The sequence below is a fragment of the Ptychodera flava genome, chromosome 6 (assembly GCF_041260155.1).
Source record: "Ptychodera flava strain L36383 chromosome 6, AS_Pfla_20210202, whole genome shotgun sequence".
In the NCBI taxonomy this organism is placed as follows: domain Eukaryota; kingdom Metazoa; phylum Hemichordata; class Enteropneusta; family Ptychoderidae; genus Ptychodera; species Ptychodera flava.
In genome coordinates, this window is record NC_091933.1 from 9,755,641 (window position 1) to 9,768,580 (window position 12,940).

The 12,940-nt window shown below is 38.9% G+C and overlaps 1 protein-coding gene across 1 annotated transcript in view; it reads left to right on the plus strand.

Moving 5' to 3' along the window:
- Positions 1-12,940, plus strand: part of LOC139134788 (putative receptor-type tyrosine-protein phosphatase mosPTP-1) — a 33,112-nt gene that overhangs the window by 15,228 nt on the left and 4,944 nt on the right. The window contains exons 3-5 of the mRNA XM_070701848.1: positions 385-573; positions 1,154-1,249; positions 3,086-3,388. Of these exons, the coding sequence (XP_070557949.1) occupies positions 385-573; positions 1,154-1,249; positions 3,086-3,388 (588 nt within the window). The remainder of the gene's footprint in view (positions 1-384; positions 574-1,153; positions 1,250-3,085; positions 3,389-12,940) is intronic.

The following is a 12,940-nucleotide window of genomic DNA, read 5'->3' on the forward strand; positions in this document are numbered from 1 at the left end:
ACATGGATTTGAATATTAAATATCAATACAACAATTCATTCATTTCTACAACAACTGATAGAAAATACACCCCGTAACTCAACACTTCTTTCATAAATTTTCAAATCATGTCAACCTGAAATACTGGGACCATACATGTACATGTAGCTGCTGTTGAAATCTGTTGCTATTGTGACAGTGCTTTCGGTACACTAGGTTTAGGGTCAATGACATTAAATGACAGGGGCAGACCCATATCTCTGTGGAAGGATACAGGATATAAAGGTACACAGTATGTTAAAACGCAAATGTAAATCTACAGCAAGTTGATCTGATTTATGATTTACATAGGCCTTTATGGCAATCCAGTGACTTTGAGACCATTCAGTTGAATTTCTGTTTCAGTGCTACTCAGAGCTCCCCTAGATTTCAGAGCAAAGGATGTGACTGATAGTAGGATGACGCTGAAATGGAAAGCCCCGAACAGCACAGATTTACCAGCGATAGATGGATATAGACTGTATGTTGTACCTTCTGCAACTCCAAACATAACATTGCCACCTTCACCAACAAGATACAACTTGACCAATCTAGGTAAGAATGATGTGAAATGGTCACTGTTGCCTTAGAGTTATTCCTAATATGTGTGATATGTTTCACCTTGGGCATTCCAGTATACAAAATTCTCGATCAAAGAATACCATTAGAGAGAAATTTTACAGGGAGGGGTCATCAGAACTGTGTCTAATTGACTTTCTTGTTTACAAACAATTGTATTTCATGTACGATATCAGATGCATAATGTCAACATAACTGCAACATTTGAATTTTGTAATGAACATTACAACAAATCATTTCAACTTTCAGCAATCACCAAAATACCTAGGATACAGGGTGTGCATTGGGTGTATACCGTAGTCTCATACAACCTTTGAACCCATCAGCTGTTCCAACAACCATCTGCAGCAATTGGTCCACAAATTGATGCGTGCATGTTGCTGCTCTTGAACCATTGAAGCAGTGTACTAAATTCTTTCTTTGCTGAATGTATCAGAAGTTGGAGTATTTATAACACATCAAATACTCATCTTGCCCTGGATACATATTAGAAGTTTCTAAACAGACAGTTCATGATGTGTAAAGCCACACATGTTACGATTATCTCCTACTGTAGATGCAGCAAAGAACTACCGCCTGACCTTGGTAGCTTTATATGGTGAGCATGGGGAAGGAGAGGCTATATCACTTAATCAAAGCACAGACTCCAAAGGTATGATTGCATGTGATTCATCAGACTGGCTTGCCTTGCACTTGTGTTACAATAATGGTGTTCATCATATCAAGTATTTGCATTCATACATCTAGTTTGTAAGAAAGGCAACATCATATAAAGATCCAGGTATCGTCAACAAAGTACATGGAACATTGAGAAAATATCAATTTTTTTTTGGTCCTAATTAAGTGCAATACAATTTCAGACTTTGTCATTTTACAGCAGAGTGAGACTGTACTTATATAGGTGATTTTACCCCACTAAATAATGTGATTTTAGGTCTCTATAGATATAATGCATAAACATAATCTTTTAACAGCTTGATCTCATCATTGGAACATGTGTTCCAATTAATACTAGTATGCCTGTATATTTGAACCAATACTTACTGTTCTGTGGCACACAAGTAGCTGTAGCTTATAGCTATAGGACCACAGGCAGTAATGTAGTGGCTGTAACTTCCAAAATGTATACTTTAAATGTGAATGCTAATTGTTAATGAATGATCAATTACCCAATCATGCAGAATTTCTCAGTTTGATGTCCTTCATGTCAACCCATCACACACAGGTGCTAACAGTGACAATGCAGAAACAATGCATGCTTGGTCCATAGTGCATTTGCACAAATAGTCTTTTTGATCATAAATCTGAAGTGAAAATTTAGATTAATTAATTCACTTTAAATTTAATATTTCTTGAGATTGGATCATTATATTTTTGTTTGTGTGAGTGGAAATGCTACGTAATCTGTACATGATATTGCTCCTTGACATTAACGGGAGCGTTCAGTTTTACGCCGGGGGGGGGGGGGGGGGCCGGAAAATCTTGTCGCCGGTGTTCAAAAAAATATAGACCCCCCCTGCATTTTTCGTGAAAAAAGATGACCCCCCCCTTTGTCAGACGAAAAAAATTGATGACCCCCCCCCCCCCGCTTAAAAATAACCAAAACCCATATGTCAAATTTACCCGCATGGTTTGGATTTGAACTCCGGTACGCGGCGCACTTTATTCGTGTAGCAGAGATGCCAGTGCACAAACTTCTCAGCCACATCCATTGAAACGTCTGTTAATTAGGACGACTGTAAGGCAATTTTTAACTTCATTTCCATAGACAACTCATGTCCATGGACATTGTATAAAGTGAACTTTATTGGAGTGGTTCGCCAAAGGCAGCCCTCCGGTTAAGAGGGTCATGGGCCATTACGTAAAGTCAACTTTATTCTAGTGGGCCACCAAAGGTGGCCCGCCAGTAAAGAGGGTCGATCATGGCTATTGCATAAAGTAGACTTTACTGGACAGGGCCGCTGAAGGCGCACGGCATTAAGATTGCCGTGGGGTATTACATAAAGTCAATTATTTCAGTGGGCCGCCGCAGGCGGCCCGCCGGTAAAGAGGGTCGATCATGGCCATTGCATGAAGTAAACCTAATTGGAGTAGGCCGCCAAAGGCGTCTGCCCATTAAGAGGGTCATGGGTAATACATAATGTATATTTATTGTAGTGGGCCGCCGAAGGCGGCCCGCCGGTAAAGAGGGTCGATCATGGCAATGGCATAAAGTGAACTTTATTGTTGGTATCATGTTTTTGAAAATGTGGTGACCCCCCCTTTCCTACCAGTGAAAAAGCGATGACCCCCCCTTTGCGGATTCCAAAATTTTGATGACCCCCCCCCTGGATTTTGCCCCCCCCCCCCCCCCCCCGGCCGTAAAACTGAACGGTACCTAAAGGTGGCAGACTGGTGCCAAATCGGCCTCCAGAGCTTCATTACAACACATCACCATGGCATATTGCATTCTTCCTTTACTTTCTCTGTTTCATCACTTGTGCTTCAGCGCCAGGCGTACCAAGGAGCATTAAAGTGGTCTACATGTCACCGAGCACAGCGGTAGTACTGTGGGCTGCCCCAACCCGCAAATACAACAAGGTAGATGCCTACACAATGGCCTATAGGGAGACTGCAGTCTCAGATTACTGGTTTGAGAGTTCAGTGCCAGGATTCTCAACTTATAGTCAGTTGAAGAACTTGAAGTATGGTGTCAGCTACGAAGTCACTGTACAAGCTATAACATACAGCACGGTCTACAGAGGAACTGCATATAAGGGCCCAGTGTCAACGCCACACCAATTTTATCAGGGTAATTACATAAAACTGGCACTATTCTGGTAGATTTCAGGTAGAATTTTCTCAAAACATGACATTTTACTCAATTGTCTGTTAAAAATGTAGTGGCTCGTGTTTGTATCCAGAAAGAGGTCTGTAACAGATGATAAGGAGATGATCCCAAAGATGTCTGAATTCATAATAATGATTTGCTAAGGGGCTGTGGATAATAAAACATGTGCATGACAAACAAAACTCACTGCATTAGGGAGTATTTTTATTTTGATTATCATCTGCAACTTTGAACATATTGTATGCCATGGTTAGGCCATGGAAAAAAAATTATTCATGATCCTCAATCATTGTCCAGATTTTACTGAGAAATTTTTGTTGTTCAAAATGCTGTTTAAACTTGAAAGTACCCTTTCCAGGAACTGATCATGTATTGGAAAAGTTCAAATCACAATCTTATTATCAAATTTTTGCACTTCCAAACTTCCATACAGGGGACGGGTTCAAGGTCAAGTGAACTGAGTTCCATTTTGCCACCTAAGTGTTTTGTTTGTCTGTCATCCATATATCTAGCCTGGTTAAAAGCTCTCTTACTGTTGATTTTGAAAATGAGCAAAGTTTGGATTGTGATTGATATCACCTGTGATAGATGTCCTTCCTGCCTAGCTGTTGGTTTGCAATGTAGTGTGCTCAGGAAAATCTCTTTCCATGAAATAGAGCACAGCCAAGAACTTTGACTATCTCAAATTGCTTGATACAGAACAGAAAAGACGTTTCACTTGTATGTCCGTTTGGAGAATTGGTATACCATGTCAAATCTTCCAAAAAAAGTTTGAAAATCAAACAGTTGAGCTGCATCTATGTATGTAGTTGTATGTACATATAGTCTGATCTTCCAACTTGATGTTCCCTTTAGAAGTGATGTCAACTATGGAAGTCTAACAGACTATGTGTGCTATGTTTGTCTTTTTTATAATGTCCAATCAAAAAACATGTATCAATGCACCCAAATTTTCATGTATACATGTACATGCCTTATATGACTGATATGCATGCACAAATTTAATTTAATAAGGAATGAACACAGTACACATGCACAAACACTCACTCATCTGTGTCATGTATGTGCATGTGTATTGTATATTTCACTTCCAAACAGTGTTAACATACAGATAAATTTCATTGCCAATGTACTTAAAGTCAATAGGTGGGTTTACACGTGTATTTTTTTAACCTGAGGGAATCTGATTAGTCGCTCTGTAAATATTCCTTATCAGCGATCTAAGCGATCTCACGTTTACACGTCATACACAAGGTATAAATTTAGTTCGGGTCTGCCAACTCATCGTAAAATGGCATCGTTTTTCTAGCTCTGCCATAGACTTGGTCCAAGTCTGTGATTTGTGAATGTTTGAGTTGAGTGAACGCAATGACTTGTATTTTGCTTTCATGTGAAACGCGTGCGTGACTTGAGTGAACGCTATCGGTGAATCCGGCAGAAACTAACTCACTACACTGCGCAGACTCAAAGGTAATGCATTCAATGGCTGGGAAAACCTCGCCTGGGCTACCAAATTCCGAATAGGTTTGTACGAAATAGGAGAGACACAAGATAAACTATTGTAAATGATTTTATTTTTTTTTAAATTCACCGACTTGAACCAAGTCTAGCTCTGCCACTACGACGGTTGTTGTCGGACACGGACTGAACTGAGCTCGCAACCGTTTGATTTTGTTGTGGCATTGTTCCGCTGTCCTCTCGAGTCCCTTCTCCCTGGCCTTGGCAGCGACGACTTCATACACTTGCCGATCCCTCGACGTGCCGTCCATCATACGGATGACGTTTTCGTCTCTCCAGATGAAATTAGTAGCCTGATCTCTTCCTGTGACCAATTGTTGCCGCGATCGCGAGAGCTTCTTACTTGAACACCGTCCATTGTGGTAATGACCGCAAGCCCGAAGACAGGATATAGTTCGGCGTTTAGTTCGGTGTTCTGGTCACACGTGTAAAGAGGCCATTGTTTAGTACGGAGCACCGAACCTGAACCAGCCCTCCGACACCGGATTAATTTTAGTTCTTTGTTAGTTCGGTGTCTGTTCACACGTCCAACTGACACAGGTTTAAATTTATTCCGGTGTCAACTCCGGATTTAACTCACACATGTAAACCCCCTTATAGACATTTGTGTAATCCTTACGTACACAACTCAGAAGTAATCTTATCCCAGATGCTAATTTCTTACTGGAAAGTTGTTATACTTAAGGTGGGTTTACACGTGTATTTTTTTAAACCTGAGGAATCTGATTAGTCGCTCTGTAAATATTCCGTATCAGCGATCTAAGCGATCTCACATTTACACGTCATACACAAGGTATAAATTTAGTTCGGGTCAAGCGAAAGAAATAACGCCACCAACAATACAGTAGTCTTCATAACAACGTATAGCCCGTACATCGAAACGACAAAAATCAAGCAAGCCCTGACAGAAAACTGGAGTGAACTTGAAAAAGATGAAACACTAAAAAAACTGTTCCAAAACCAACCAATAATCGCATATAGAAGGAACAGAAATATAGGCGACACACTTATAAGCGCCAGACTTCACAAAAACTACAATAGCTCAAACTCAGGTTCACACGAACCTACACAAACACAACAAGATCAAACAGTAGACATTCTAGCTTCCCTACCAAACGTAAGTGGAACAACATATTACCAAATAAAAACAATCAACCATTCAACACGTCTCACCAATCAAAAATGAATTGTAAGCGACTGATGAAGAAAACTCTGTTTTCGAAGCGTAGCTCCAAAGGATCGCAGTGTCACAGTAGTCTCTCCGCTCCAGTGCGGATTAATACAAGAACGTAGATTACGGGTAGGTTTCACCATGGCCTAGCAACATTTCACATAAAACAGCCAAACATGATATACACTTATATTATACACAATATCATACACAAAACGCAAACAACCCAAATATGAACGATGTGTGGAGTTGCTTTCCCTTTACTACCAGTTGCTTTCCCTTTACTACCTACAACTCATCGTAAAATGGCATCGTTTTTCTAGCTCTGCCACTACGACTGTTGTTGTCGGAACTGAGTTCGCAACCGTTTGATTTTGTTGTGGCATTGTTCCGCTGTCCTCTCGAGTCCCTTCTCCCTGGCCTTGGCAGCGACGACTTCATACACTTGCCGATCCCTCGACGTGCCGTCCATCATACGATGACGTTTTCGTCTCCCCAGATTGACATGAGTAGCCGCGATCGTGCATGTCGTGAAAACTTCTTACTTGAACACCGTCCATTGTGGTAATGACTGCAAGCCCGAAGACAGGATATAGTTCGGCGTTTAGTTCGGTGTTCTGGTCACGTGTAAATAGGCTATTGTTTAGTACGGAGCACCGAACCTGGACCAGCCCTCCGACACCGAATTAATTTAGTTCTTTGTTAGTTCGGTGTTGTCGTTCACACGTCCAACTGACACAGGTTTAAATTTATTCCGGTGTCAACTCCGGACTTAACTCACACGTGTAAACCCCCCTTTAGCTTCACTCCAAAGTTAAACTACATCTAAAATGTTTACACATTGCCATTGATGTTTATCAGCAGTTGCTCAAACATTACATTTAAGAGTGAAATGTTTGTAATTGATGGATGTCATTTGATTGATACACATCAAGATTTCATCAGAACACTTTGAGTATATTTGATTAAAGACTTAGCACACAGTGACTTCACATATACAAGATTCAAAGTGTGAATAACAGAATTTTAAAAAAGTATATTCCTGATCAGAGAACAGAGAAAGTAAAATTGTTTCAATGGATTTCAAACTTCATGGAAAACACAGAATTGCAAAGTGTGAATAAAGATGATTATACAAATAAAACAGATGTACTGTGTCAAAAAAAAATTTACCCAATATTTCAAAGAAAAAGTTGAGCATTGCATTGAACATTACAGAAAAGCACTTACAAAGTCTGTTTCTTAAGTGAAGAATACAGGATTTAAAACTAATATCATATCAATTGATTCAACAGTTTAAAATTAATTCCTCTGTGACATTTAGTTCCCCAAGTATGGAGCCAAAAGAGACCAGTGCACCTACCATAGCGCTATCATTTACATTCACATCGCTAGGGATGGACCATTAGATCTTGGAGGGGGGGTGGTCACAATGAAATTGTGAAAATTTTTTTTTTACTATTGTAAATTTCTGAAATTTTTTTTTTTCCAATTGAGATTAGCTGTGCAAATTTTTTTTTCAGAGTAAATTTTCAGATTTATAATTTTTTTTTTCGTTCGTCGCTGTCTGAAGATAAAGAGGGCAAACATGTGGTGCCAAGCACCACAAGCGGCCACGCAAGCGGTCACTGGGAAGAGGTCAGGAGAGGGGTGTCCCCCTGCTGCTTGGAGGTTTTGAAAAATAGAGATTAAAATGGTGTTATTTGGTGGCACTTGGGGAGTATTTTTGCGGGGGGAGGTCAGGAGGGGGTGTCCCCCTCCTGCCGTTGGAGCTTTTGAAAAGTAGAGATTAAAATGGTGTTATTTGGTGGCACTTGGGGAGTATTTTTGCCGGGGGAGGTCAGGAGGGGGGTGTCCCCCCTCCTGCGTTGGAGCTTTTGAAAAGTAGAGATTAAAATGGTGTTATTTGGTGGCACTTGGGGAGTATTTTTGCGGGGGGTGGTCAGGAGGGGGTTGTCCCCCTCCTGCGTTGAAGCTTTTGAAAAATAGAGATTAAAATGGTGTTATTTGGTGGCACTTGGGGAGTATTTTTGCCGGGGGAGGTCAGGAGGGGGTGTCCCCCTCCTGCTGTTGGAGCTTTTGAAAAATAGAGATTAAAATGGTGTTATTTGGTGGCACTTGGGGAGTATTTTTGTGGGGGGTGGTCAGGAGGGGGTGTCCCCCTCCTGCCGTTTGAGCTTTTATAGAGATTAAAATGGTGTTATTTGGTGGCACTTGGGGAGTATTTTTGCGGGGGGAGGTCAGGAGGGGGGTGTCCCCCCTCCTGCTGTTGGAGCTTTTGAAAAATAGAGATAAAAATGGTGTTATTTGGTGCACTTTGGGAGCATTTTTTTCGGATTACACATCTTCCTCTGAAACATGGTCTTCTTGCTCCTCAGTAGCTTCATATAGTTTTGAAAATTGACTATTTTGGTTTCCTGGCTTCCCTTTCTACTGCGTGGTGAAATGCCTACATTCACCCCACCAAACATCATGCATATCTCATGATTTACAATTGATTTTGACAAGCTGAGAAGCTAAAATAAGCTAAATAATATAGTGAAATTGCATATTTGTGTTTTTAGAGCAATTGTTGCCCTTTTTTGATCAAAACATCTATTTCTCTGTAGCAGCATGTCCAAATTGATTGGATGTGTATAGATGTGTTGAAATTTCAATATTTGTCTTTTTGGGCAATTTATGCCATTCATGGTCAAAAAATCTGTATTCTCTGAAAGGGCTTCTCCAATTTCTTTGAAACTTGCTACACAAAAACGATTAACCATGCAGATTTATTCAGTATTTGCTATCGAGAAACTTTCAAAGTTCAACCCTTTTATGTGTTTTTGTGTTGGGATTTGTTGGATAGATGGCATGCTACGTAGTGTATTGTTGAATGTTAAAACATGTGTTGCTGTTGTTATTTGAGGCTGTTTTTGAGAAAAAAAATTGAAAATGCCTTTTTAAAAGCAAAATAATACATAATGACTTGATATGTTGTTTTATCATTATTGACGTGTTTCTACTTGTTCACCCATTCTTGCATTCATCATTGTAATAAAATGCTGTGAAAAAAATGAAACTGATGTGGCCTGCATCTGTTTACCTTGATCTTAAAAGGCAAATACAACTTTCTGTCTTGACAACCATACCATAGTTTCAATGTTTTACCTAGTGTAGCTGCTTGGTTTGTACGCAGGAAACAAGTAGAAAACAGGCTCTATAATTTCATAAAATGTGCCGGGAGGATGTATTAAAAATACAGAAAGTTGCTTACTGTCGGTAAAATCTAAAAAAAATTCAAAATTTTAAAGACTTTTGCAGATTTTTTTTTTACGCCTTTGTCTTCTTATTTATTTTTTTTTTATTTTGCAAACTAGTTTGAAGATTTTTTTTTTCCTAACTTTCTGCTCTGAAATTTTTTTTTTCTGTTTTTGACCACCCCCCCCTCCCAAGATCTAATGGTCCGTCCCTAACATCAAAGAAAATACTGGATGCGACACAAATATCAAATATTGTAGGCAATGTGAGGTTAGAACAGCTGTAATAATTGGAATCCTCCTCCTTGCCATTGGAATTGTGGTACTGGGCATTTTCATATTCTTCAGGTATAGGTACGTAAAACTGAGGAAACCTAGGGTTGAAATCAATCTAGCGAATTCATCAATGACTATAATTGTTACATGTATCTGTTATTCTTGAGCAATCTGGTTAAAATCATATGTAGAGATGTGGACATGTCAACCATTGCTTCTTTCTGCTATTCTTGTCAACGATAGTTACCTTAATTTTACTATACATCTGACCAACTGCTTGAAGATTGCAGTCAAAATCTCACCTTTGCAGGAGCCAATCACATTGCATTTTTACCTTCTCGTGTCTATTTATAGACAGAGAAGGTATTAGAGTTGAAAACCAATATGCTGCTGTCAAGAACTTCCGTCTGTCAAGACTTCCGTCTGTCAAGATCCGTTGACGTCATGCCATTGTGATGGGTCATATCATAAACTGGTGGGGGTGTTCATGGCTCAGGTTGAGGTGTGGGAGAACGATTTTAAGCTATGACAAAAATCAAAAGGGACTTAGCGGCATAGCCACAGTGTTAAGCCTTTCTCCAAGGTTTCTTAGTTGACTACAATCTATTACAGACTACTGAGCTGACGTTAGGGGTACTCACTTTGTGTTGCTCACTCTGTGAGCGCTAGTGTTTGGTACTGAGTTGCGTGGATATCCCCTCATGGCCTCACGTGATCTGGGCCTGTTGCATAATCTGCAGAGATGATCATATGCCTCCGAGTCTGAAAACTGTCATTGTGTAAGCCTGTCGGCATTTTCCTTGCATTTTTTCTCATTATTTTGCAAAATATCGGCAGTACCTCAATATTTCAAGATAACCCTTTCTTCCCAATCGTTTCCTGGAGTTTCAGAGTCATATGAACGAAAATGAGTGAAAGTTTTAGACAGGAAAATCGGACGTCGGCCATGTTCAATGTTTCCAGTACAATCAAAGTTATGTAAGAAAGTTTACGTGGAGGAATTAACCAACAAACACAGGAGTGTTCATGATGCCCGCCCTCTAGAGGCAGACCCTCCTATATGAAGTACCACATTTGATGCTTGTGGAAAGCTTGACCACACAATGGAGCATTTAAACTTTTAGAAAATGACAAACTGAATAAGAAGGTATTCAGAAAATGTCAAATACTGAGGAAAAATGCGCAAATATTCAAAATAAACAGGTTAACTGATTGGTCAGCTATAAAAAACAATGAAAATGTTTATGATCAAAAGTTTTTGAGATGCGCACATTTTAACAAATACAGAAATTATTAACATTATAAATATAAGACCAAACTATTTTTTCAGGGATGGGACAGGTTGGAAATGAGGGGTGAGAGACAAAGGCACTCCTATTGCTGCATGTGGATGCAGCCACACCATTTCATTTACAGCATACTTATTCACTGTGTTGTGTTCAAGTTCCATATTGTACTGACTGTCATACAAGGATAACATAAGCAAATCAAATCAAATTAGAAAAGGATCGATGCTGTTGTGTGGATTTTGCTGAACATGGCTGATATTTCGCCCTATATATTTGGTATCCAGCAAAGGCATATTTTGATGTAAAGTCAAAATTAACACTACATTGCTGACAATATATTTTACCGTTCTGCATGAATTTTCTTTTTTAAATTATAGTATATTAGTACTTCAAACAGATTACAGTTATCGTGATGTCAACCCATAATTTTACATCACAAAGACTGTAATTCTGCCAATTTTTTTTGTTTTTCAGTCATTTTATAAATTTTGCACTGCACAAGATGATTGAACAAATTGCAATGTTTGAATTTGTAAACTCAAAGAATAAAAATCCTTTGGTCACAAATTAAATATTTTTTGAAAAGAAATTTACTCTTAAACACTTTAGCATATATTCTTTACACGGTCATGTATTTCAAGGAAAATATGCCTATTAAAAACAGTAATTTCTTCACTTTCAATTTTTTTCAATACTATGACAATTATCAGCCATGAGGTTATACAAACACAAGACCAGATAGGCGTTTTTCATTTCCACAGGACTCTTTGGAAAATCCATTAAAAACAGTTAAAAGTGACTGGAAATGATCACTTGGTATACATTTAATTTACAGATGCCAGGTTGTGTATTTCACATGCACTCAGGTCAGTAAGGAAGTGCGTCATTACTATTTTGGACTGTTAATTCTTATTTCTGAATTGTTTAACTTTTTTCCACATCGAACTATCTATCTTTAGGCAGTTTATACTGTAGCTTAGAATTTTTTTGATTGATGTATTTAATCATCTTTTGGGTTCTTTGGGTCCATATCCCACCTCATGCCCCTACATCATCAACTATTTACCAACAACTCCATGCCAACAACCAATTACCTGACCTGGCCACACATTAGAGAAGGTACAGCGTCATTGACGGTATTTTTAAATATAATGCTGCAATCTATTACAAAAGGTGGTTGTAAACCTCTCTCTAATAGGTCAGCTGTTCTGGCTGATGCCTTGGATTTGAATGTGGTTTCCTATGGTGCCAGTGGGGGATCAGATGTACGGTAGTGTACCGTACTTTTAAACATGAAAATCCATGGTCATGATAATTACTTATCATTTATACTTTTAGCACCAAAGTCAACTTTTGTTGCCTTTATAAATTATACCCAGTCAATTTTTTTCAGATTGTTTGCCAAAATTTTAATGAAAAACTGTAGCCAATGAAATGTGATGTCCATTTGCTCTAAAATTATAAAAAGAGTCACAGAAAAATTCATGCAAATTGGTAAAATGTTGCACTGAAATTTGGTGGGAAAAGATTACAGGACTCGAAAGATTAATGGAGAAGGTACATTAAATTTTGAATTGATCATGAATTGATTACTTATACATGTTGGAATTGGACTGTTTGTGTGCTGTACCAGTGATGTTACAATGTACCAGTACATTTATTATATGGAACACTCTTATAGCCTGACCCTTTATTTAGCGAAGTTAGCCAAGTTCACATTTGTCTTTATTGTGAATGGAACGCTTTAGTATGGCTTGGGTTGATTAACGGTGCAATGGACTACATTTTGGGTATGACAACAATCCCAGATAGTAGAAAGCAAACATCAACTGAAACTTTACATCTTGATCTTGCTGCGGTTACACTCCATCGGTGGCAAAGTGTACTCACATCCAGCTTACACTAATCGATGGAACAGAATGGAATGGAACAGAACGGTATGGGCAGCATAAAATGGATATTTTTTTGTCGGAATTCCTGCATTAATATTTGATGTAAAATTTGTTGTTGCTGTTGTTCA